Source organism: Lactuca sativa, chromosome 6, assembly GCF_002870075.4.
Source record: "Lactuca sativa cultivar Salinas chromosome 6, Lsat_Salinas_v11, whole genome shotgun sequence".
Classification (NCBI taxonomy): domain Eukaryota; kingdom Viridiplantae; phylum Streptophyta; class Magnoliopsida; order Asterales; family Asteraceae; genus Lactuca; species Lactuca sativa.
In genome coordinates, this window is record NC_056628.2 from 56,438,086 (window position 1) to 56,464,936 (window position 26,851).

The following is a 26,851-nucleotide window of genomic DNA, read 5'->3' on the forward strand; positions in this document are numbered from 1 at the left end:
AACAAGAGGATGGAGCTAGTGAAGGTGCAATGGCAGCACCGCAAGGGTTCGGAGTGGACTTGGGAGCCGGTGGAGGAAATGATGGAGCATTACCCCGAGCTGTTTCAGGATCGAGCAGCAGACTTCGAGGACGAAGTCTAAAATAAGTGGGGGAGATTTGTAGCACCTGGTTCCTGGTACGTAAATCTTATTTGAGTATTTTCCATTTTTAGCCTTGGACTCGGCGAGTCATAGGTCCGACTCGCCGAGTAGAGACGGGACCCGAGACACGTTTAAGTTGGCGACTCGGCGAGTCCGCGCTGTCTGATGATACCCTAATTTCCAAGGGTTTGCACCCTATTTAAACGACCATTTGCGCCCCAACTCCGCCCCATTCACCCTCAGAAGCTCTCCATACGTCCTAGCCTTTGTTCTTGTGAGTTTGAAGCTTATTAGTGTGTTTCCTTGAAGATTTTGAGAAGGAAGAGGAGTAGATCAAGAGGAAAGGAAGGAAGCCAAGCATCTTAGTGTCCTCTCAGTGATTCCTTTGAGGTATAACCCGTTTTCTCTCTGTTTTTTTTATGCTTATTGCTCCATTAAGTCTTTCTTGAGCCCTTCCCCAAGTTTGTATGTACAAGATAAGTCGTAATAAGTTGATTGGCCTTTAGATCTAGGCAAGATTGAGCTCCAGGAGCTCAGATCCGTTACCTTTATGGACCATAGTTGCTTGTTCACCCTAGATCTACCCTTTTGAGGCATTTTGAGCCCTAAATCCCTCATTAGTGAATATCTACACGTAAAGTTGGAAACTTTATGTGTGATTCATGCTCTAGGAACCCAGATCTGTGAATGGCATAGGCTGGAATCGAGCAAAATCGCGTAGTTAGTGATTGCATGGCGACGACTCGGCGAGTCGTTCATCTGACTCGGCGAGTCTGCTCGCGAGTCTCCGAGTTGTCCCCTTTTCATTGTGTCGAGTTTGAGTAGTGAGTCACGGGGTGTGACTCAGTGAATTGGAAGTCGAACTCACCATGGAGGAACTCGGCAAGTTCAAGGCAATCTTCTTAGATAAAGAACAGGCTCGACGAGTTGTTCATACAACTCGGCGAGTCTCAGCATGGTGTTCATCGGATGAAGATGAACTCGCCGAGTTGTTCATACAACTCGGCGAGTAAGATGAAGGACTTGAACAATCAGTTTGGAAGGAGAACTCGTCGAGTCAACGCCTAACTCGACGAGAAGAGATGGGACCTAGGTCAGTCGATTGGACAGGGACTCGGCGAGTTGGCAAGCCAACTCGGCGAGTCGGGTCAACTGAAAGTTTTCTCTAACTTTGGCTTATGGCATGATTAGGGGTAAAATGGTCATTTTACCCAAAGGACAGTTAGCAATGTTTGATTTAGTATGTTGTGGGAATTGCATCCGGAGGATTTCCGGAGCAGCAGCAGCAGTAGTAGGTGATCAATTCCCACACAGACCAGCAGTTATTTCGAGGTGAGTTTCCTTTCCAGTAGAAACGGGTCTAAGGCACCAAGGCCGACCCGTGTAGATGAGATGCTAGTACTAGAGTGTGGGTCGAGCCCGTATCTCTGGGTTTAGTCAAGTATGATATATGTGTCAATATGATAGAGTTGCTTATACTTGTTGTCTGTGTGATACTTATATGTTATGGGTTGGCGGTTGAGTGTGGGCAAGTCTTGTATCTCTCCGAGAGTGGAGTGTGGGCTAGGCCCGTATCTCCCAGATACTAGAGTGTGGGTGAGGCCCGTACCTCCCGGCTAGCGAAGTGTGGGCAGGGCCCGTATCTTCACAAGTGTGGGCAAGGCCCGTATCTCCCGGCTAGCGAAGTGTGGGCAGGGCCCATATTTTCCCGAGTGTGGGCGAGGCCCGTAACTCCTAGCTGAATGTTGTTTGTTATATGCTTGCATGGTGTGAGGTATTATGGGGGAACTCACTAAGCTTTATGCTTACGGTTTTCGGTTTTGGTTTCAGGTACCTCCTCAGCCAGGGGAAAGGAGCCGGCGCGGTAGCAGCATGTCACACACACACTCTCTTGTTTCCGCAGTTACGAGTTTATTCTGGGATCGATACTCTGATATTTTGGTTGATCAAATGTTGTGGTTTTCAATTTGGTTTTCGATGTGAAGTGGTTCAACTAAACAATGTTTTAACTGTTAATGTTTCCTATGTTATGTTTTATAAACGAAATTTTTGGACGTGAAAATTTGGGTCGTTACACTCTCAACATGAAATGACATATTTTTAGGAAGGAAAAGATGGATTTATCTTATACTAGTTTATAACCCGTAAGAACCACGGTTACAAAATAAATAGATTTTTATATTAAAAAATCAAAATTATTAATAAATTATTACTTATAAAATATTTTTTTAGTTATATAAAATTATAATCGTTGATTTAAATAAATACGAGAAGTTGTCTCACCTTATAATCTGTATTTATTTTATTTTATTTTTTAATCTAATGTTATTAATTTAATATAATTAGAGTGAAAAATTTTAAAATAGATAATCAATTATTAATTTAATATAATTAGAGTTGGAAATTTAAAATTTGAATTTTAAAATTGATAATTAATAAATTGATAAGTGACATTATATGTGACATAATATTAATAAAGAGTTCTAATAATATGACACTTATCAATAAAAAAAATAACCCTATTCATTTATTAAAGGACTCATATTATAAAAGCCCTAAATTTTTAACGCGTAATTGGAAAAGCCCTAATATTTTTTTATTATTGCTATGACCACAACTTTCTCGCAGAATTATCAATCTAGCCCACTTAACGAGTTTCATAGTTTACTTGGTTAAAAATTTTGCAAAATCAGTCCTAAAAAATTTAAATTTGGTCCCTGAGGTTTGTAAAAAAATACACCACATGATTTTTTAACTTTATTTTTTGTTTTTTGTATACTTCATTTATTTTCGATTTTTTTTATAAATATATATACATTTTTTATTTTCTTGTTTTACATACTTTTTTATTTTCATTTTTTATCTTTATTTTTCAACAATTTGATTTTTTTTGTTTACCTTTTGTTTTCTATTTTTTTTCTATTTTAATTATTTATGATTTTTCTAATGTTTTTATTTATTTTGATTCAAGTAAATGAACTCGAATTCAATACAAATTACTATAACAATTTTCTTTATAGTAACCAATTATTATTATTATTATTTTCTTTCATTTAGTCTATTATCAAATTGAAAAATATTATCTTGAATATAAACTATTGATATCACATATAGAAATATGATTTAATTTGCAAGTTATATAAAACATTAAAACACTAATTCTCAATAAACAAGCTTTTTTTTTTAATTTTTATTTTTTCGTGACATAAATATAATAGCGCTAAAGAAAAAAAAATTAAAATAAGTTGTACCGAAATTACAAATATAAACATAACTATTTTATTTACTTGAATAAAAATAAAAAATTACAAAAAGTATAAATTATCAAAATTGTAATATACTCTAATATATTAATACATTTTATATTTTTTTGAAAAACGTCAATAAAAAGTTAAAAATACAACAAAAAAAACAAAGAATTGGAATAAAAATAAGAAAAAAAAATAAAATCTATAAAAATAATAAAAAGATGAAAAAATTAAAATATATACACTAAATAAATAGAAAACAAAAGGTAAAAAGGTAAAAAAAAATCAAATTTGTGAAAAATAAAGTTAAAAAATAAAAATAAATAAAATCTATACAAAAAATAAATAAATAAATAAAAATGTATATATATTTATAAAAAAAAACAAAAATAAATAAAGTATACAAAAAACGAAAAATAAAGTTAAAAAATCATTTGGTGTAATTTTTTGCAAACTCAAAGACCAAATTTGAACTTTTTAGGACTGATTTTGCAAAAAAGTTAATAAAGTTAACCATGAAACTCGTTAAGTGGGCTAGAATGATAATTCTACGAGAAAGTTGTGGTCATAGCAATAATAAAAAAAAAATATTATAGTTTTTTCTAATTACACATTAGAAATTTAAAGCTTTTATAATATTAGTACTTTATTAAAATAGAAATTCTATAGAATAGTACACGTGAACCGCAAAAGCTAAATGTTGAGTCGGTGGCCAGAGTGGTTGGCTTCTTTCCCACATGACAGGCTCTGGACATTTTATCCTCGAGTTAACTGATCTTTATATCCTTTTTCTCATGGACTAGACGGTCAAATGGAAGGCCGAAACGTAGCAGCCCATACCAAATGTTCCTCTCGGTGTCGGTGTGACATATGTCCTTGGTTTTCTTGGACACATGTGTAAATTTTATTTTAGTAATAATGCCTTGTTTCATCAATTTTTACAAAGATTAATTTTAGAACATATTTGACACCTATTGATCGTGGGTGGTGGTTGTAATATCTTTTAGGATTAAACATACATAAAAAAAGATTATTTTTGTATAGAAAATTAATTATTGGCTAAAAGAATACAACGAAATTTATATCGGCCTTAATAGGTATTTTATGAATGGTAAAAGTATACAATGAAATTTATATTGACTTTAATAAAGGTATTTTATGAACAAGTTAAACAAATTAAATAATAAAATATGTATAAAAAAAATATTTAGGTTGTATTTGTTTTTTAGAAGGTAAAATATTTTTGGTATTTTTTCATGTTTCTGAATAAAATGTGGACATTCTTTTTCTCTCTCACTTTAGTCTTCATACAAAAAAAAAAAAAAAAAAAAAAAAAAAAAAAAAAAGACTTGTGTTGGTAAACGAGATGGTGGAAATGGTAGAGGTGCTTGTGGTGGGGACGGAGGTTGTGATGGTAGCGGTGACGGTGGCAGCAATGATGGCGACGTTGGTGGTGGAAAAAGAAAATATTACATAGGGTTAATACTTAGATCGGAGGGTATGTAGCAGGAATGATAGTGCGGGAGCTGGGATCGTGGTCAGAACACTATGTCGTGACCGCGGTTTGATTGGTGCGGTTTCCGAGTGAGGGGAGACTTCCCTGCCTTCTCTCTCTTCATCTGATTGGCCGATTCTTTTTCTTTTTCTTATTCCTACGGTCATATATAGTAAAAATAGATTTTTTTTTATTTCTTATTTTTTCAACGGCAATAACATTAAATTTTTCAACTTTCTTTTAGTTCACTTATCACCCTATAAATACCAAACCAACCTAACTTAATTTTCACACTTATTTTTACATATTCTCTCAATAAACCCACTAAAACACAATGTCGTCATCTTCGTTCTCCGATTCGACGGTTCGAGAAGTGGCATTATTTGTCGGTTCTGTCATGGCGGTGTATTTTCGAAACCAACAAGGTCAAAGTTCACGTCACGATATGGGCACAGACAAAAAAGACGAGTATTTGAGGATGTCCGAGCATATTATACGGGAAAGTGTGTAAAAGTTTGCGAAAGCTATTACTTTGGTTTGGGGGCAACGATATTTGAGCAAACCAACCATCAACGATGTCCACAATTGTACACGATGCATGATAATAAGCATGGATTTTCGGGAATACTAGGTAGTATTGATTTCATGCATTGCTCTTGAACATTGTGCCCCAACGCATGTCGTGGTCAATACATGCAAGGTAACCACAGAGAGTCGATGATTGTTCTAGAAGCAATCGCATCACATGATCTTTGGATATGTCATGCATTCTTTGTTCCAGCTAGTGCAAACAATGACATCAATGTTCTAGACCAGTCATCGGTATTCAACGACGTCTACCTTGGAAAGTCACACAATGTACCTTTTCAAGCAAATGGGGTAGCATATAAGTGTGGTTACTATCTTACTGACGGGATATATCCTACCTTACCTGTTTTTGTGAAATTGCTCACATGTCCGAGCGAAGAAAAAAGAAAAAAGTTTGAACATGCACAAGAGTTAGCTAGGAAGGACGTAGAGCGAACATTTGGTGTACTCAAGAGGCGTTGACAGGTACTACAAGTCGGGGCACGATCATATGAAGTGAAAAGGTTGCAACACATAATGTGTGTGTGCATCATGTTGCATAATATAAGTCTAGAAGATAAAGGAAGAGTGATATGTCGATATAATGGAAACGAAGTTTTGCCAAATGTCGAAGGAGTGGTCATTAGTACACAAGAGAATAGGGCAAATGGAAGAGAAATACACGATCGCGACATTCATCACGCCCTTCATGCGGATTTGGTGGAGCACGTTTATAGGGATGTTAGTGATGGGTTTTGAGCATATCTACAATCCTATGTGATCATGCAACCCTAATTGCTTTGGATCTAAGTTTTTCTCTATTGAACATGAAAATTACAATCAAAGCAGTGAAGCCTAGATCTATTATATACAATTTCAAAATTCACATATATATATTAGGGTTTGATGATTACCACACTTGTTATGTTATAATAACAAGAACAATCCTTGAATATCCTTGACTCTTGAAAGCTTAGGTCCCCAAGTGTTGCACCTCTAATTGAGTCACAAACACCCAATGCAAAGAATGATGATGAAGATATGAGGAAATCGGCCAGGGTTCTTCCAAAACAAGAATGGCCGAAAATCCATGCATTAGGGTGTTTAAATAGTTATGGCTGCTAGGGTTTTCAAGTGGAAACCCTAATTTTCCTTGCTTAGACCTTAAGCAGTCCATGGACCTCCTCAATTAGAAGCCTTGGACGAATTCTATAGGGCCTCCTATAGATTTCGTCCAGTCCTCCCAAAGGAGTCCATCAGCCCAACTTTTCAACTATCAGTGATTTGTAAAACTAGTCCCTCCATTATTAAGCAGTTCCTTTAATCCCAAAATTAATACTAGATTAATTTCTAATCAATTACTAATTAATAATATGATTTCCAAATAATATATTAATCTTATAATATATTAATCTTATAATATATTAATAAAATCATTTTGAGTACTAATTGATTATTCATATAATAAATCTTACTCTCTTTCTCCACTAGTCATCTTGTCAAGTTGCATGAGTGAAGGCAACCCAAAAGGACCATGCTCATAATCAAATCAAGTACATACCAAATATAGTTATGAGCTTAGACACCTAATCCAATAGTTAGCCCCAGACAGAGTATTGACATGATGATTTGTTTGACGAATAATATGAAGAATTAGATATGTTCGTCGAGGACTCAGACGATGATTTAGATGACGAAGACGAGGACGACAATTCCGAATGACTTATTTTAGTTTTTTTTTTCAAATTTAAATATTATTTATTTCTTAATTATGTTTTCTTGGTTGTTTTTCTTTTTAAATTTAGGTTGTGTTTTTTTTTTAATATTGGTTGTTTTCAAGGTTTTTTAGTCTTTATGTATTATTTTTATGTATCTTTATTAAGTAATGAAGTATTTTATTTTAATTAGTTTTTGTGTTTATTAATCAGTTTTAAAAAATTATATTTATTTTTTGAATTATAAATCTTAAAAATTAATTATTTTTATTTAGAAAATAAAATAAAGTGAAAGTTAGTGAAAGATAACTATCTTCTGTCTTTTTTTTAGTGAAAGGAGGGTGGGGGGAAGACTAACGTGACATCCAAAAAGTGAAAGGTGAAAGGTGGGCATATCCTTCGGTCTTAGAAAATGTCTTCCAAAATAATAATAATAATAATAATAATAATAATAATAATAATAATAATTGTTTTTAGAAAAATGTCTAAAAGACTTTTTTTATGTCTTGTTTTGTGAAAAACAAACTGTTAATTTTTTCAAATGGCTTTCCGTCCACAGACATAAAAGTTCAAAAACACTTTTGTCAAAAAATAATACACCACCTTAGTGACTATATATATATATATATATATATATATATATATATATATATATATATATATATATATATATATATATATAGAGAGAGAGAGAGAGAGAGAGAGAGAGAGAGAGAGATGGTTCAATTGAGAAAATAAAAAAGGCTGAGGATAGGGGAATCATTCTCAGCCACTCATTTAATTACCCTCTAAACATAAAGGACACGGTGGCAAACTTGTAAATATGATATAATAGCCTTCAATCACAAATACGTAAGTGTAGAGAATTAGATAACAGTTGAAATTCATTTGTTTTTTGCTCTTTCAATCCAACCTTCAATTCTGCTTGAATACGAACATATCTTCAAGATCTACGATTAATAATACTCCCAACATCATTAGAACAACATCATCGATAATCAACAAAAAATGCAATTCGTATTATTCATTCAACATCGTTCGTCAAATAAAACATCGAAATTAAGGTTAGAAAAATATCAAATCATTTTTTGTTTGAAATTTTCATATATTTCTCTACCAATCTACTATTTTGTAAGATTTAAATAGTCAAAGTATCATATTTATCACATTTTTAAAAAAGTTAACTTGTATGCACTCCAACTGTTTGATGAAATGCATAAACTAAATTACCACATTATATTCACATATGAATATGTTTTCTCACTTGAATCAATATGTGATTATCAAAACAGAAAACAAATATGCAAGTCTGTATGTTATTCATATGTGAATAACATATAAAAATTATATATATTTCTGAAAACACATTGTAATATTCATATATGAATATATTGTGCAATATTCACATATGAATATACCAACTATTATTCATAAGTGAATATACTATGTACTATTGTCATGTGATATACCATGTAATACTATATAATATTTACATATGAAAATATCATCTAATATTCATAAGTGAATATACCATCTAACATTCACAAGTGAATATACTATGTAATATTCACACGTGAATGCATCGTCTAATATTTAAATATGAATATACTATGTTTAGTATATGCTATATTCATATTTAATGATACTTAAATTGTAAAAAAAAAAATTAATCATAGTGAATGCATCGTCTAATATTTAAATAAGTGAATAACGAATGTACTGTAGTAAAAACCAGATTTATTTTTATTCACTTATGAATAACGATATCTGAAAATATAAAAAAAAAATATTTTATCATAAAACTATATATGAATATGGATGTCTATTTGTAGAGAATAAAATATCATAAATTTTGGTACATTAAAAATCATTTTTCAATAAAAATAACTTCTTAAAATTAAAAAAAAAAACGAAAAAACTATATTTTTGTATATATTAAGGTAATGTTTATCATAGTTTAAGGAAACATGTTTTGTTGGAAAACACATGTGTATTCCTTTACTATTTCCGCCGGTACGTTGGAGGCTTTTGCCCCAAAAATAAATGATTAGCTGAGAATGATTCTCTCATTCTCAACCTTTTTTTTTCTCAATTGAACCCTTCTCTCTCTCTTTATATATATATATATATATATATATATATATATATATATATATATATATATATATATATATATATATATATATATATATATATATATATATATATATATATATGTCTTGTTTTCTGAAAGACAAACTGTTTATTTTTTCAAATGGTTTTCCGTCCACAAACATAAAAGTTCAAAAAGACTTTTGCCAAAAAATAATACACCACCTTAGTGAATATATATATATATATATATATATATATATATATATATATATATATATATATATATATATATAGAGAGAGAGAGAGAGAGAGAGAGAGAGAAATTCAAGTATCCTTACTAAGTATTGTGTGGATATAGGAATCAACATAGGTCAACCATTTTAGAAAGTTAGTTATGTAATGTTACATTTAATTAATATATTTAAATTAATTAATTTGATATTTCTCCCAAATATCAAATTAATTAATTTGATATTTCTTAGGTATGTTGGTTTGCAATTTACAAATTATAGTTACATTTATGGTCCTTCAGTTATTCTTATATTAATACAATATATCGTCCAAATTACACTATAGTCCCTTAACTATTTATTAATAAAATCATTATATCTTTTACAATAAAAAAATTTCCAAATAATTTATAAACAATAACTAACGTCGTAAAAAGTATCCGATCAATTATTATCGAAAGGGTATAACAAAAAAATTATCGTTTCACTACTTGGGTTTACCCTTAAATGTATTTAAACCAAATACATCTTATAACATATAATTTGTAATTTTAGGTTCGTTACAACTTTCGTTAAGATTATTTATCCTGAATAATCTTTTTATTTTTAACGTTTGTTTTAGCCATATTTATTAAGTTTTTAAAATAATTTAATTTTTTTATACACGAATATTATATTCAAATAATATTTGTCAAATGTCCACGCATATAACATATAACTGAATAATTATCTTTCACTTATTTTTAAAATGTTACAATCATCGACCGACGTAAATACGTATTTTATAATTATGTCAAACAGAAAACACGAGCGTTGCGTAATGGGAGTCACTCACTTCCTATTTGTAGGAAATACTCAACTCATTTACACATACAAGAGGGTAAGCCACATCCAAGCATAACTTTATATTGTAGCGTAGAACGCTTGATGCCTTGTGATAATTATATGAAAAAACAGGATCTGCCCCTGACATTTGTATGAAAGACCAGGATCTAACCCCTGACACTTGTATGCAAGACCGAGATTTGGCTATCGGCACTGAATGGAAAGACCATGGTTTGGCCCATGGCAGGAAATGATTATATGACTATGATTTGGCCCATAGCATTTATTTTCTTTTATGTAGGTATGTGGTATTTTAGGGAACTCACTAAACTCTGTGCTTACGGTTTTATGGTTATCGCAGCGCATCCATCCATGTTTCCGCAACTTTATAATTTTGGATTGTACTCTCATAACTATTTTTGCTCTGATATACTTTTGAATTATTGAAAAGGATAAATAGTGTTTATGGTTAATTTAAAAATGAAATTTTTACCTTCTGATTTTTGGGATGTTACAGTGTTTGTGTACCTTTGATGATCCGCCTGGGCTACCTTTATATTATCCTTCCTCGGAATATGGTTATCCAGTGTGCTATGTATAGACGATGGTCTAACCACCATTAGTGCCCTCGTTACCGAAGGTACAAAAGCGGTACTTAGGAGAGGTCATTAGTCTTATCAGTTAATTATTTATGAACTGTCATGAGGCTTAAGTACAATACGACCTGTACAGTGATAGGATTGTGGTTGGTGCTACCCATTGCTTGGACTTAACGTTCACTCATTTAACCGACCTTGCTCGTTTGGGTGGAACTTCGTTCCTCGGCATGGCGACCCAAAGATCGGTTCCGACTTTTATGGTTCGTAGGGAGATACATTGGTAATTAGGTACATACCTCATTAGTTGTCATGAACAACAAATTTACTTTTAACACACATACTTGGGTCCCAAATAACAAAAATGACTCCCAGCGTACCCTAAGCATTAGAATACTCAAAACTCAAAGAACAATCTGACCTAAAAAGCTCTAGTCATAGGCAAGTCCATGTTTGTGATTTTGTTTCTTAAACTCGGAGAAAGTTCACGTGATGTTCATTACATAGACTACTAATTCAAGCACTTTTATCAACATTCCATACTCTTTTATATTTATAAAGTGGCATCCATTCATAGCGTGTCACATTGTTCGAACCATATCAATGGTAGCCGATAAATATTCTATCAACGAAAATTTTTTATGTGTTGAATTATTATTAGAAGGAGAAAACAATCCATCCTTCTTTTGTGTTGGTCATCCATATGAGAAGCTCTTTTTGGTACCATTATTAAGAGAAAAACCTGGAGGGTGAGCATGTCCTAAGCAAGTTGGTGTTCCATCCGGTGGTAGTTCGAGTTGTTTAGAATTTTAATGCCTACTAATTTATTAGTGAACCAAGCAATATTTTGTAATTAATGTTGCTATAATTACAAAATGTAACTAATATACAACTAACATTACTTGAACTACGCTTTTTGTAACTAACACAATGTATGTAATTAAAACAATTATATAATTAACATATCACATATAATTAACATAACATATGTAATTAACTCTTCTACTGAGAAAAGGAGATTCAATCTTTTAATTGAAATTTATAAATTGTTTCTCGATATAACAATTTACAACAAAAACAAAGATATTGAACAATGTAATAACTAAAAGAAATTAGCAAAGATAGTCAAATATCGAATAAAAAAATATACGAACACTCTCTTTAAAAACTAGTAAATTGGTATAATCTCCTATAACATGAGAAATTCTCAAATGTCCACCATATCGATGACCAAACATTTTTATAAAAATACACCAATTATGATTAAACATGTATATGATCTCATATATCTTTTTTAAGTATTCCAACTCATAAACATCATTATAAAAAAATACATATTCAACAAGTGAGAAGTAAACCAGAAAATCCCCTAATCTAGTAAATAAAACCAATTTTGTCACGTGACATTCTCTAAGCACCTCCCCCATCGAATTCTCCCGCTCAAAATACCAAAGTGAATTTTCGGCCTTACCCTTCTCTTATTTTAAATTCCCTATGCATGTATACTATCCTTTTAAGTTGGTTTCAATCAAATGAAATCGTCAATCTATCCCATAAAATCAGGGATTATGTGTAACTGACAATGATATGAGGAACCAAATCACGAATTTCATTTTCTTTTCTTCTTCCAATTTCCTTTGTTGTAGTTTTAGTTTCTTTCTTCAATGCTGAAAAGAAAGAAGTAAAACATCGACTTTTTGTTCTTGTTTATTTGTGTGTGCTACAAATGCGATGGAAATAGACACCGTCTAGAAAAACTTGTGAGTATGATGCTTTGCTTTTGGATAGGTTCCTTGATATTTTTCAGGATTTACATAGAGAGGGTTTTAATCTTTTCCCCACAACCAAAACTAATTAAAAAAATCTTTGAGCCAGAAGATATCAAACATGAAACCACTAGAGGTAAATTTATTATATTTTTTTTTTGTTTTCTTTGTGTTAACGAGGGAAGTCTCATGCTTGAATTCATAATGATAATGTTGCTTGTGCACACCAGGTGCTCGATGTAATGTTCATATCATCTATTCCTTTTCTGATTGAAGACATAAATGTGAGACAGCAGGTGATAGTAGTCTTTTGTGGATGAGAAGGGAATGATCATACTACTTTTGATGAATGCGAAGTTGTAAATTTGAATTATGTCCTCACTCATTCAATTGATTGATTTCATATGGTTTCAATATAAATATTATTTATATGAGCATAACTTAGGGTCTTTGGTTTTCTTCTTTTAGGTTGATGGAGATGGAGGGGGAATGTGCTGCAGGAGAAGAGGTTCAATAAGGTACAAACAATATTTAATGAACACATATATCATTCTAGTTTTTAATTTTGTGATTACATTAGGATTGATATATGTTAATTTGTGTTGTATTACCTCATGTATATGAATTTGGTGTATTCAATTTCAGAGTGGCTCTGTTTTCATTTTAGCATATTTAGGTTGCTCTTTCTTTACATTAAAGGAAAAAAAACATGGACATTTTGATTCTAATGTTTGTTTCATTGACTCAATATTGTTTATAGATCTGCAAATCTTGGATCATTTATATGTATCAAGTCTTATAGAGTTCAAAGAAGCCTTGGAGTGCATATATAAAAGGTATAGTGTAACCTCATGTATTATATTAATACATAAATATGTAGAATTAATGCATTTTGCAACAAAGTGATTGATATGAGGAAATTTTAATGCTTTGGCATTCAAATATTTCAATATTATTGTATTATTATGTAACACCCCGTTTATAAAATAAATAAATAAATATATAGAAGCCCTAAAATGAATAATAATTGAGCGAGGTGATAGTTTTGAGGAGTTAAAAGTCATAATTACAGAAGTCAGGGTGCATTTGGTAATTAATGGACTTAAATTGAAAAGATTTGAAGGCTTAAGGGTTTATTGGTGATTTATGGATCTGTTATGAAAGAAATTTATGGGTTCAGGGTTTAAAAGGTAAGTTTTGGAAGCAATCTGTAAAGATTTCTGTGGGCAGGGTCTATTTGGTATGTTTTGGACTTTGATTGAAAACAAATTAGGGTGGAGGGGCTGAAGTTGAATAATCCGATCATATGTTTGAAATAAGATAGGGGATATACCCGTATCCCTTCCCCACGACATTTCCTTCAACCCTAAAACTAAGAGACCATTTCTTTGCTCCAGCTGCCATCATCATGCGATTTTCCTTTAGCCGCCATTGATGAAGAAGTGCTCGCCGTCACCTGCTTGGTTGAGCCCGGCCGCCGCAGCATCTTAGCCCACCGATGTCGCCGACCCAAGACAATCGTCGACATTTCAGCCGAAGTAGGACCGTCGAAGACCGAGAACGGAGTGCTGCCGACGTATCCGCCATTCCCAGCGACGACGGTGGCCCTTGTGCCGTCACTGAAGATGAACGGACACTCTCCTTCGTAGTTGCGCTACTGATTCCTCCTCATCCTTCATTTCAGCACTAGACCTTAGTCATGTCCCGCCGTCCGCCGCCGTCACGTCGATTGTTGCCTCCGACCAGCGCCTATCGCTGAGATGGTGTTTTTCGGTTGCGCCACTGTTTCAGAATGGTTCATTTCGTGAGTTGTGGGTGTCTTTCAGTGTGTATGTGCGTTGTTCGAGTGGGGAACAAGAGGACCGCTGCCACCATCGTGAGGTGGTGGCTGTTATCGCGAAAGTCACTGTTGTGCTGCCTTTTTAGTGTGGTTGCCGCCTTGTACCACCGCCGACCACCACTAGGGTGGTTGTGTGTGTGTTAGTTAGTTAGTGTGTGTGTATAAAGCATTGTAATTGTAATTTCCAAAAGATTAATGAAAAGATATGGAAAACCACCACCATAGGGTGGTGGCCAAAGCCGTGTGCCGCCATTTACCACCACTACCCGAGGTGGTAGTGGGTGATGCCCCACAAGCAAAACCCTAATGGGCTTAGAGGTTAATTTTGGGCCTATTGGGCCACGTCTGGGTGAGGAACCCTAATTAGGGTTTAGAAAACCCTAATTGTAAGTAATTGGGCCCACTTGTGGGCCATTGGGATTGGATTGTGAATTAAGCCCAAACTATTCCAGGCCATTTATCTAGTAGAGTAAAGGACTTAATGGACTAAGTCCTTAATGGGCTAATTAAGAAAATCCTAATATTTGAGAAATTATTAGGACACACACGAGAATTATTTAATAAGTGAATATTAAATAATAATCATTGGCAGAAATTAATCTAAGCAATAATGGACTTAATGGATTAAGTCCTTAATGGATTAAGTCCCTAGTGTGTTAGTGGGTTAAGTAAGAAACACTTAACCCTAGTTATTGTAACACCCGTAGATCAGGGCTAGTCAATTTAGAGACGATAAGCATCAAAAATGACTTTTTGATGGAAGGTTATTTAGAAGGATTAATCTTAAACAAGTTGTAGTATATGTCACAAGGTTTCCGTGCATATAAAGAACGCCAAAATCCGAGTTATAACGAAGAAGTTATGACCAGTCGAAGTTTCGCGACAGAACCGGCACGACTTAGCGCGACCCAGCACGACGTAAATAGTGAATTTAAGGTAGATAGATATCTATCCTTAGTTATCTAAATGAGAATTGAAGATCTCATCGATAGTAGTGCAACAACGGAAAGACGGACGGAATCGGAGTTCAGATGAAGGAGTTATGAATTTCGAACGGAGTTTTCCTGTCCCGGCCCACGAAAGATAATATATAAGTAATATACTTATAATATATTAAAAATCAATTCAAAATTAGCCAATGGAGTCTAAACGAGAGTTGTAGATCATAATCTCACCTTCGCGGCGATATAAAGAACGTCGAAAACGGAGTTCGTATGCAAAAGTTATGAATTTCTGAAGTTCGGGGCGCGAAACCCCAAAACTGTCAGAGCCCACGACGTGGAACAAGGTTGCCACGACGTGGCAAGTGTCCTGACACCTCCGGGAGGCCCCCATATGCAACTTGGGATGACGCATGCAGTGACGACCAAGCCCACGACGTGGAACAAGGTTGCCACGACGTGGCAAGGGCCAAATTTGCCTTATAAATAGATTTGAAGGGCCAGCCGTTTAGGGTTGCTATTTTCTCTCTTCTCTCTCCCGTTTTGCATCGATTTGCGTGCCAGAAATACCCCGAAGCCCCGGTATTATTCTCTAGCCCCGAGGCAAGTCCCGAGATCCTGAAGATCCCGAGAAGTGCGGTTCCCGAGCCGAAGCTCTGCCCGCGAGAAGTTCGATTTTTGAAGAGATCTTCCAGATCTGCTGAGGATTACTACTTCTGCAAGTCGTAGTGCTGTCTGATCATCTTCTGATCAAGTGAGTGTATAGTCCCTTTCATAAACACGATTTTAATACAAGTATTGTTTGAATGTATTAAGTATATGTTTGGTGTGAGTGTGTAGTTACTTTATTCTAATACATAAATACGAAGTATTTACTATGAAAAACGTGTTATGTGTTTATATATATAACAGTGTTGATTTGAAGGGGGTACCTAATCTCTTTCAAATGCACAATTTTATACAAGTATCGATTTAACGTACTAAGTATATGTGTTATGTGAGTGTATCGATGTTATCTTCTAATCTCATAGATATGATTTATTCTCTATGAAATATGTGTCATGTTTATGTGCCTCGTCTTTTATCTGGAATGTGTTTTGAATGAACATATTATACAGGTTTTAAACTGTGTCTAAAAATGTATATTTTATCTAATAAAATGTTGGGTAGAACATGGGTAGATAGTTGTCTTATGATAAAAGGACGAGAGGCATCGATGTCATTGTAATCCAGTCATCTAGCGGAATTTAGATGACGACCACGGACTTTTCTAGACAGTCCAGTGGAACGCTAGCAGGCTCATAACCTGTAGGTGTTAATGAACTTGGGTGTTCATTCGTTGTATTCCATCCCCCTCATGGTTGCCTTATTTGACTTATATTGCTGAGGAACCCCCGAAGCATGTGTTGTCGCCCCGATGAAATATTCTTAGACTAGGTCCCTTGTGTTAGTTGTCTTAGGGACGTAAGGTGAGAATAACGGGAATGGGTAATTGGGTTAGTATTGGTTGATGAAATTAAATTAATTATTTATTGTGGGTTGAAAACCCTATATGCTCACCAGGCTCCCAAGCCTGACCCACTCAGTTTTCTTTGCATTACAGGTAATGGCACAAGAGTATAAGTTGGTGGACTTGACGAGGGATTTTGGATTATAGATCAGTAGTTATAAATAACTTTTTTAAGTCTATTTTGTTCTGTTTATGCTTTTGGTCTGTATTGAACATGACATCCAGAGATTTTGTTATATAATGAAAATACATTTCTTTAAAGAAATGTTTTGATAAACTCTTATCATATTTTGTTTTGGGAACAAATTCTGCAACTCTTTTAAATCAAAAGAATTTACTTTGATTTTATAAAACAAAGCATAAACAAATCGGTCTTTTCTGGCCGTGAAATTGGGGATGTCACAGTTATCATTTGATGTGAAACCCTAATTTCACTTGGGCTTTGTGTTGGGCCATCCGAGAATAATCAAATGGACTAGAGTAATTAGTTGGGCTTTAGGGTGAGGCCCATATGAAGGATTGGGCCCAATTTGGAAAATTGGGCCATAGATGGGCCATAGTTGGGGTTTGGATGGTTGTATGATGTTGGGCCCTAGAATGATACATGTTAGACTGGACTGATCAATTGGGCCTTAAGGGAAGTCCATGTAGAGGTTTGGGCCCAATTTGGAAAATTGGGCCATATGTTGGGCTTTGATCCCTAGTTGACTTTGGGCCTATGGATTGGGCCTTGGGCTTGGGTAAGCCAAGCTAGGGGTAATGTAGTAATTATCCAAAGCATGTATATTTAGTTATGTGTTATAACCCAATTATGAATTGGGTGTTATTTGGTGTTGACAGTTCGGGAATCTGTCAGCCAACAGCTGGGGTGGAGTCTGTGGGACTTCAGCAGTGTGGGAATATGTCTACGGGACTTCAGCAGTGTGAGGTGAGTTTCCTTCTAGTAGGAACAGTTCTACGGCCACAATGTCGGCCCGTTTAGTTAGCAGTAGTTCCGGACTTCGGTCCAACGCAGTAGTTCAGTGTGCTTTGTGTCTCTGTGATTCAAGCATGTTTATGTGTTATATGTTCCGGACTTCAATCCGATGCAGTATGCAGTATATGTGTTTATACTTGTTGATATGTGTTTATGTTATGCTATGATCAGTCAGTTCCGGGCCTCGGTCCGATGCAGGGGACAAGGTCCCAGTTAGTCCGGGCTTCGGCCAGATGCAGTTTCCAGACCTCGGTCCGATGCAGGGGACAAGGTCCCAGTTAGTCCGGGCTTCGGCCCGATGTAGTTTCCGGACTTTGGTCTGATGCAGGGGACATGATCCCAGTTAGTCCGGGCTTCGGCCCGATGCAGTTTCCGGACTTTGGTCCGATGCAGGGGACATGGTCCCAGTTAGTCCGGGCTTCGGCCCGATGCATTTTCCGGACCTCGGTCCGATGCAGGGGACAAGATCCCAGTTAGTCCGGGCTTCGGCCCGATGCAGTTTCCGGACTTGGGTCCGATGCAGTGTGTAAGACCCAGTATGTGTTTACATGTTATTGTATGGTATGTGGTAGTTTGGGGGAGCTCACTAAGCTTCGTGCTTACGGTTTTCAGTTTTGGTTTCAGGTACTCAGTTTTCAAAAGAGGAGTTCAGGAAGATTGCAGTGCACACACCATTTGTTCAGCCTGGGATGTTTATACTCTGATATACTTGACAGTTGTTATGATATTTTGAGATACATTGCTTATCATTTTTATATGAGGTTTATCGACTATGGTTTTTATTATTAAATTAAACGAAATTTTCAGACTGTGTTTTTGGGATGTTTCGTATCAATGAATATGCATATCAACTAATGTCAATACAAAAGGAACATATATAATGTTAATTTCTTGAACTTAGACAATAACTGTTAGCACTATAATCTTGGGGTTTTTTGCTATGTATACATGTAAATTGTAAAACCTCAAAAACAGGGGAGATCAATATGATGGTGAATTACATCAACATGTATACATGTAAATTGTAAAACCTCAAAAACAGGGGAGATCAATATGATGGTGAATTACATCAACTGGGAGAGAAGATCAATTTTAGTATTTCAGTATTAATTTCGGTTTCACATTGGAGTTTGACATTATGAATTCAGGTAACGGCCGTTTTCAACTACATAGGATTTTGATTTAGATCATATGATTAACATTAGTTTCTTCATATGATGCAGTTCAGCACACGCAAACATTTAAGGAAGCTACAAATAATTAGACATACATGCATTAAATAAGGTTTTTGATCTACTTTTGTTTGGTGTGTTCTTTATTTACTTGTATTATAAGTTTTTGATTCTTTTTTTTTTCTTTTAACTAAGCAATTATAATATTGCAATTTGACTTTTTTTTTTTTAAACTTACACATTGTAGCCTTGTATTATGGTTTTTTTAACTAACCAATCATAATATTGCATGAGCAGTAAGGAACTAATCTTGCTAATTTAGATTGAAATATGATAGTTTATATATAACTATGTTTCTAAATTTTTTCAAAATTATTTTATTACGCTTATATATAACTCCTTAAAATTATAAGCATAAAAATATAAAACTTCATATCATTCAGTTCAATGGTTCAGATATAATGTAAATTAGAGGTTGCATACGCATCGAACTTTTTATGTACAGTAAGAAAGAAATAATTATAATAGGATTATGGTCGATTATAAAAAAGTAAAAAAGCTTTTGGAAAAAATGAATCAAAAAGAAAATAATAATAATACAAGTTGCATCATAGACTTAAAAATACATCCATGCAAATTATATTATAAATTAGAAAATATTCGTATCTCACTTAATATATTTTTTTTTTATTTTTTAATCTCTTTTAAAGGTTTTTTAAGATGATGGCATTTTCTTTTTCATAATTAGTAAAAAAACACTTTATAAAATTTACAGTAATTTCTTGGTTTTATAATTAAATAAGTCCATCTATTTAACCATTTTCATCTTTTTTTACATGTCCATCAATTTTGAAATTACATTGTAATTTCATTACTTCAAGAGAGGATGCTTAAATCAACAAAACCGAGTAAATCATCTATAATAAGTTTTATTTGAGCAATTTGAGAGTTTAGACCATTTTTTTCATAAAAAGTTTGCTACTCTTTTTGAGGTTACAATAGGATGCTTAAGGTCACGGTGCATTTTGCATTAAACCCTTTTTTTTTATCTATATTCAGTAAATAACAATGTAAAAAAAATTAATTATGTATTATTGCATTTTTGTGTAAATTGTTGGAAAAAGATAATTTACTTCATCTTTTCTTATTACAGCAATGTATTGTTAAATATACTCAATTATAACATCATACTTGTGTCTTTACAAATGTCTTTTAATGCTCTGGGGTTGTTGTGATGATTACTTCCTAATTTCCTGTCAATTTCATTGTTAAAGTGTTGGTTGGTAATATGTATTTAACAGTTGGTTCCTAAAGTGTGTTGCATCGTTTTAGATTCTCAAGTTATTCATTCATGACTTCCTTAAGACTCAAATTGAATCATATTTTTTTTTCTCATTAAAAGACATTATATAATTGACAAGAAATGTCAACGTATTTTGTTGATTTATTGATCATAGCATCGCGCTTTTATTTCTTCCTGATGTAACATTGTATTTTAAAAATTACTAAATTATAACATGTCATCCAAATAGATTTGAATATTGTTGCTTTTTTTTATTGCAAACCACTTATCATGCATTAATTTTTTCATTTTAATTTGTCAATCCGTATATCATATGGGTTTTAGCCTAATAAAATCTTTATAAACTTAAGTTACAAGTTTCTAAGGAAACGAAAACAATCGGTGAAAAACAATTAAAATAAAAAAATAAAAAAATTACATGAAAATTAAAGGATATATATATCCTCTTGCAATATTCGATGATGTCGAGAAGGAGTAATGGCAATAACGTCGACTAGAGACTTCGCTTTAATTACCCTCGCTAATGGATTTACCCAAAAATTCAAAATCCACTTTTAATAGAAAAACAAAGAGAGTAAAAACGGCGGAGACGTGTCACTACAGAAATACAGATGTCAACACAGGGAGAAGGCACATACAGCCTACGTGTCATCACCTCTTTTCTCCACCTCCAAAAAGAACACAATAAATTTAACCCCGCCATTGTTGCTTCAAATCTTATGTTCTTCAAGGAAATCACCATACTCACACACTACCATGAAGGTTGATACAAGATCACAGAATCATCCTCCAGGAGACGAAGAGAAAATCATGACCAGAAAGCAGAAAGCGGAGAAGCAAGAACACGAGCAATCACCAAACAAGAAACCAAAATCAGAGGATAACAACAACAACAACAATGGAAATAAGTCGAATAACAAATCTCTAACAGACATTGTCGCTGAGTTTGATAACTTCTGCAAAACCACAAGTCAACATCTCTCGATTAAGCAGATGCGTGAGATCCTCGAAGCTAACAACGCCAATAGTTCAGGCTCAGATGATGCTGTTGTGCCTAGATGGTAAGTTCTAATTTCTCATAGGCATAAACACAAACACTTGGCATGCATTGAGATTTTCATTGTGTATTTGTGTATCTTCACTTCTTCAGTCAAGATATGATGTTCTACGGAGTGTTAAAGGAGTGTCCTATCTGCTGTGGAACACTGCATCACGATGGTCATAATTACATCTGCGAAGGATCATACAGTGAGTGGTCGACATGTACGTATAGCACCAATGACCCTCCCAGAATCGAAGAGCCTATCAAATACCCTGATTTTGTGCAGGATTCCCCCATTTCTGATGTAATTCTCTCTCTCAGATTCTTTGATTCTGTTTGTGTTTTTTTGCTATGAGATCCAACCGATTACATTATTCTTGTATAGTTACTGATGGAGCATCGAGACCCAAAGGGGAAACTGAAGAGGGATATAAAGTCAAAAGATAAGCCTTTTGCAGGAATGATCATATCTCTCTCTGGTCGACTCTCTCGCACACATGTATGTAATATGTTCTTGTGGTTGTTCTTGGAGTTTTACAACGTCTATATCCTTTTCTCACTGTTTTCATTGTCTTCTGAAGCAATATTGGAAGACTAAGATCGAAAAACATGGAGGAAAAGTCGCAAATCATGTAATCGGAGTGACGTGTGTAGTCGTGTCATCTTCTGAACGAGATCGAGGAGGATCGTCAAAAGTTGCAGAAGCATTGTTAGTGTTTTCTTATCTTACTTCTTTCTCCCCCTCTCATCGGATCTAAAATATTCGAATAAATGAAACAGAGAACGAAGTATACCAGTGGTGCGTGAAGCATGGCTGAACGATAGCATCGAGAAAGACGAACCACAGCCACTGGACGCTTACGACGTCGTTAGCGATCTCGCTGTTGACGGAAAAGAGATCCAATGGGACATGCAGGATCGAAGTCAAGAAGCTCTAGAATCTCTAAACGCCGAAGTAAACGATTCTGATTCTTCATCTTCCCTCCATAACTTCCGTTACCTAACTTCACTCATCTCTGTTATTCAACTTCTCGCAGATCAAGATGTATGGAAAGAGAGGCGTACACAAGGATAGCAGATTAGACAAAGATGGAGGTGTGATCTTCGAGAAAGACGGAATCATATACAACTGTGCGCTTTCTGTAAGCGATAGAGGAAGAAGAATCAACGAGATCTGCGTGATGCAACTGATAATGGTGCCGGAGAATCGGATCCATTTGTATTACAGAAGAGGGAAAGTCGGAGCAGATCCAAGAGCAGATGAAAGAGTAGAAGAGAAGAAGAACGTCGATGAAGCAATCAAAGAGTTTGCTGAAATTTTCGAGGAGCTAACTGGTAATGAATTTGAGCCATGGGAACGAGAGAAGAAGATTCAGAAAAAGCCTCGGAAGTTTTACCCGATTGACATCGACGATGGTTATGACGTCAGATATGGAGGTCTAGGGTTACGTCAGCTTGGAGCAGCTGCAGCTCACTGCAAGCTTGATCCGTTTGTTGCTAATTTCATGAAAGTGCTTTGTGGTCAAGAGATTTACAGGTATGCGTTAATGGAGATGGGAATTGATGCACCTGATCTTCCTGTCGCCATGCTCACTGATTTCCATATAAAAACATGTAAGTTTCCTGTTTCCGGTTTCCAATCTCAAGTTCAATTACTATTAAAAAAAAAAACACTTTTTGATATATAAACTCGAATTCAGGTGAAGAGACTTTACTTGAATTTGTTAAGAAACTATTCAAGACGATAGAAGGGGAAGAAGACAAACCTAGCGCTGTGTGGCCAGACTTCAGTCAACGATGGTTCACACTGTTGCATTCGACACGCCCTTTTATCTTTAGAGATCATCAAGATCTCGCAGACCATGTAAGCAAAATTTAAAATCGAAAAATCCATCTTTATTTATTGATTTATTCAGTTCTTAATCTGTAAAGTCATGGACTTATTATGGTTATTGTGTTAGGGTGCATCTGTGCTTGAAACTGTGAGGGATATAAATGTGGCTTCAAGGATTATAGAAGATATGAGTGGTTCCACCATTGATGACCCTTTATTCGATCGATACAAGAAACTCGGTTGCTCAATTTCACCTTTGGAAAAGGAATCAGATGACTACAGTATGATTCTTAAATACGTTGAAAAAACCTACGAGCCTGTGAAAGTTGGGGAAATTGTAAGATCCCAATTCCTATATATTTTCTAATGATTGATCCAACGGTTGTAAATTTGTGATCTAATCTTTGTAACTTTTCAGAGCTATGGGATATCTGTTGAGAATGTGTTTCAAGTGGAAGTAGGTGCAGGACCTTCTTATGATGATATCAAAAAACTCCCAAATAAAGTTCTTCTATGGTGTGGTAAGCAAGAGACTTTCAAATTTCAAATCATTAAAGGGTATTATCGTAATTCTTTAAAGTTATGATGATGATCTTATGGTGTGGTAACTTTAGGGACACGAAGTTCGAATCTATTGAGGCACTTGCATAAAGGATTCTTGCCAGCTGTATGCACACTCCCGGTTTCTGGATACATGGTACGGAACTATACTATTCTGTTTTTTGTTTTGTACTATGTTGTTTTTGTTTGGTACCATGTTGATGTCCTATGGTGTACAGTTTGGTAGGGCGATTGTGTGTTCTGATGCGGCTGCAGAAGCTGCAAGATATGGGTATACTGCTGTGGATAGGCCAGAGGGGTTTCTAGTTTTGGCTGTGGCCTCTTTGGGAAAGGAAATTACAGAAATAACCTCGGTGCCTGAAGATACGGAGTCTTTAGAGGAGAAAAAAACAGGAGTGAAGGGTTTAGGAAGGAAGAAAACCAATGAAAAAGAGCATTTTGTTTGGAAGGATGATATCATGGTGCCATGTGGTAGTTTAGTTGAATCTGAGCATACAGATAGTCCTCTCGAGTATAACGAGTATGCTGTTTATGATCCTAAACAGGTAATAAACTAGTAAACTAATAACTGTGGGTTTTAAAAGTATTTGGGTAAAATGGTCATTTGTTCTTTGGGTTTTGGATTTGCAGGTGATGATAAGGTTTTTGGTTGGAGTGAAGTTTGAAGAACAAGATGTTGTGTATGAAGAAGTTGATCCAGCTGATGCTGATGCTGATGCTCCTCTCGAGTAAAGATGGTTGATGTGGGTAAAGGGTTTTTTGGTCTTTTCTACAAGTATAGGAACTTTAGGGGTAGTATGGTCTATTTTGATGTAAAAATCATTGATGTCATTTTGCAATATGTTTGGGCATCATGTAGTAGTACTATACTATCGGCTATATATGTGTTATGTACTTGGTTCTATGAATATATATCTGCTCATTGTATATATTTTGGTTTACTTCATTTCAATGACTATAAGTAATTTAATGTCTACATATGTTTATCTCTCTAACAATTAAAATGCTTCATATAGAAATCTAAGAAAAGAAGAGTGGGAATTGGGAATTGAGTAACGTGTGTAAAAGAAGCTACAATGAGTCGATGACAATGTGTCATCTGTGAATAGTTACAGGAGGGAACTTGAACTTATCTGAAACGAAAGGGATGGCTACAGGGTTGTTGACTAGATCTTCATACAGATCATATTCTGCTTCATAATCGTGTAAACTAAGTTCTTTTTTCTGATTTGTATGATAATGATGTTTGGCTGAATCTGATTTACCGAATCCGTAGATACTAACTTTGTCGCAGATCCCCAAAGCAAACATGATGGCTTGCATACCGGAGGAATAATGGAACTCAGATCCTCCATGAACGGAGCTCCATGTCTCCAATGGCTTCCCGGTTTGTTTCAAGTACCTTTTGATTGAATAATACTTGATGATTCTTGCACATAGAACGTCGAGCTTTGGATCTGTGATTATCAATGGCGATTTGTGAGATGAATTACAAAGAGCGTAATCGAGAAAATGGACTGGCTGCGACATGTACATCATTATAGGAACTTTCTCGCCGTATGGATGACAAAAACAACCTCCTCTACGTGAACATAAATGGAGAATGTTGCTGTTCATGAATGAGAGACTGGTTTTTGAGCCAACAAATCGTTCATAGCCACCGATTCTAGCATTGTTCAATCGGATCACAAACTCATGGCTATCGATTTCTCCGCCTAGATTACGCTTGAGCAAAATCCCACTGTTACCGACCACCGCGCACGTCCTGTACTTCCGCCTGGATCCCAAACCTCCGGTCATGTTTACAGTCTTCAACACATTGACTATCTCGAACATGACATCAGGATCAAACCGACGGTGGCGCCACCAATCCCGCAAATACCGTCGGAATTTCAACCACAGAGTGTAGAACTCCGGCGACCTGAGATCCATAGGGCCACGCCTAACGGACCTAGAACCAGTATCCAACCGGTACCTACCCGCCGACAGAAACGATCGCTGGCGATTGAAGTTATCGCTTCGGAAATCCATGTCCACCAGCTGCTCGACGTTTTGTCTGAGTGACTTCTCAGCTAAATCAACCGCAGCAGACGACAACAAAGCTGAATTAAACACTGAGGGAGCCTTCTCTGTAGCTTCGGTATCGCTAATACTAAGAATGTCTCCAAAAGCGCCGGATACAATGATCCGAAAACACAGAGTTGCAGCGGCGGCAGCAAAGACGAGCAGAACGCTGAACAATGGACGCACTGATCGCTTCATCATCGTTACCTTTATGTAGGTGTGGTCAAAGGCGTTCGTAAACAGATCGAGATCGGAAGAATCTAATCGCCGGCGTCATAGCTTGTAGAGAATGGATTTCAAGTAGATTAAACTTCGTCGATTCTTCTTCATTGATCTTCAATAGGCTTGATGAATTGAGTGATGTTGAAATGCGGATGGGATGTTGAAGGTACGTTATCGGTTGAATCTAGTTGGCATGTGAGTGTATGTGTTTGTGATTGAGATGGGTGATTATTAAATTTCAATCTTTCTTTGGGGAGGTGGATTTCCAAAGAGAAAGTGGGTTAGATATCATGGGAAGGTCCGCTTCCATTTGAATGGTATTATACTATGTTTAGATAGTTTATTAATTTTAAACAAAACTACAAAAATAGTTATTGTGATATTATTATTTTTTGGATTTTGTTTTAAATCTTAGATTCCTGGTTTTAAAAAGACTAAATTACCTATCTATATTTTTTTAATGTTTTTTTCTATTCATGTTAATTTTTTACTAATAATAAATCTCTCTCTCTCTCTCTCTCTCTCTCTCTCTCTTATGAAAATACACACATTCACCCGTATAGATGCGTACGACCAAAGATTTATCGAGAAATATCACACCTCATCTTTGGAGATTTCAATGAAATACACACAACCCAAGTTTAATTATGTATCAAATTAATATTACCACAATTAACAAAGATGATAGCCATTGTGCTATTGTGGGTTT

General features: G+C 34.9%; 2 protein-coding genes across 2 annotated transcripts; one reads left to right on the forward strand and one right to left on the reverse strand.

Annotated features, from left to right (window-relative positions):
- The first annotated feature begins 20,916 nt into the window (after positions 1-20,916).
- On the forward strand, positions 20,917-24,802 carry LOC111905390 (protein ADP-ribosyltransferase PARP3). The gene is made up of 12 exons (XM_023901090.3): positions 20,917-21,480; positions 21,570-21,765; positions 21,847-21,960; positions 22,043-22,170; positions 22,242-22,416; positions 22,499-23,075; positions 23,162-23,325; positions 23,423-23,632; positions 23,714-23,816; positions 23,910-23,992; positions 24,075-24,401; positions 24,487-24,802. The coding sequence occupies exons 1-12, from the start codon at positions 21,176-21,178 to the stop codon at positions 24,586-24,588; spliced, it is 2,484 nt and encodes an 827-aa protein (XP_023756858.1). The 5' UTR covers positions 20,917-21,175; the 3' UTR covers positions 24,589-24,802.
- Positions 24,803-24,877: 75 nt separating this feature from the next.
- Positions 24,878-26,438, reverse strand: LOC111905391 (beta-1,6-galactosyltransferase GALT29A). Its single transcript, XM_023901091.3, has one exon. The coding sequence runs from the start codon at positions 26,119-26,121 to the stop codon at positions 24,952-24,954; it is 1,170 nt and encodes a 389-aa protein (XP_023756859.1). The 5' UTR covers positions 26,122-26,438; the 3' UTR covers positions 24,878-24,951.
- Between the last annotated feature and the right edge of the window lie 413 nt (positions 26,439-26,851).

Coding starts and splice junctions, on each gene's coding strand:
- LOC111905390 (XM_023901090.3), top strand. CDS start 21,176: ATGAAGGTTGATACAAGATCACAGAATCATCCTCCAGGAGACGAAGAG. Junction 22,171..22,241: donor TCAAAAGTTGCAGAAGCATT/GTTAGTGTTTTC, acceptor TAAATGAAACAG/AGAACGAAGTATACCAGTGG. Junction 22,417..22,498: donor TAGAATCTCTAAACGCCGAA/GTAAACGATTCT, acceptor AACTTCTCGCAG/ATCAAGATGTATGGAAAGAG.
- LOC111905391 (XM_023901091.3), bottom strand. CDS start 26,121: ATGATGAAGCGATCAGTGCGTCCATTGTTCAGCGTTCTGCTCGTCTTT.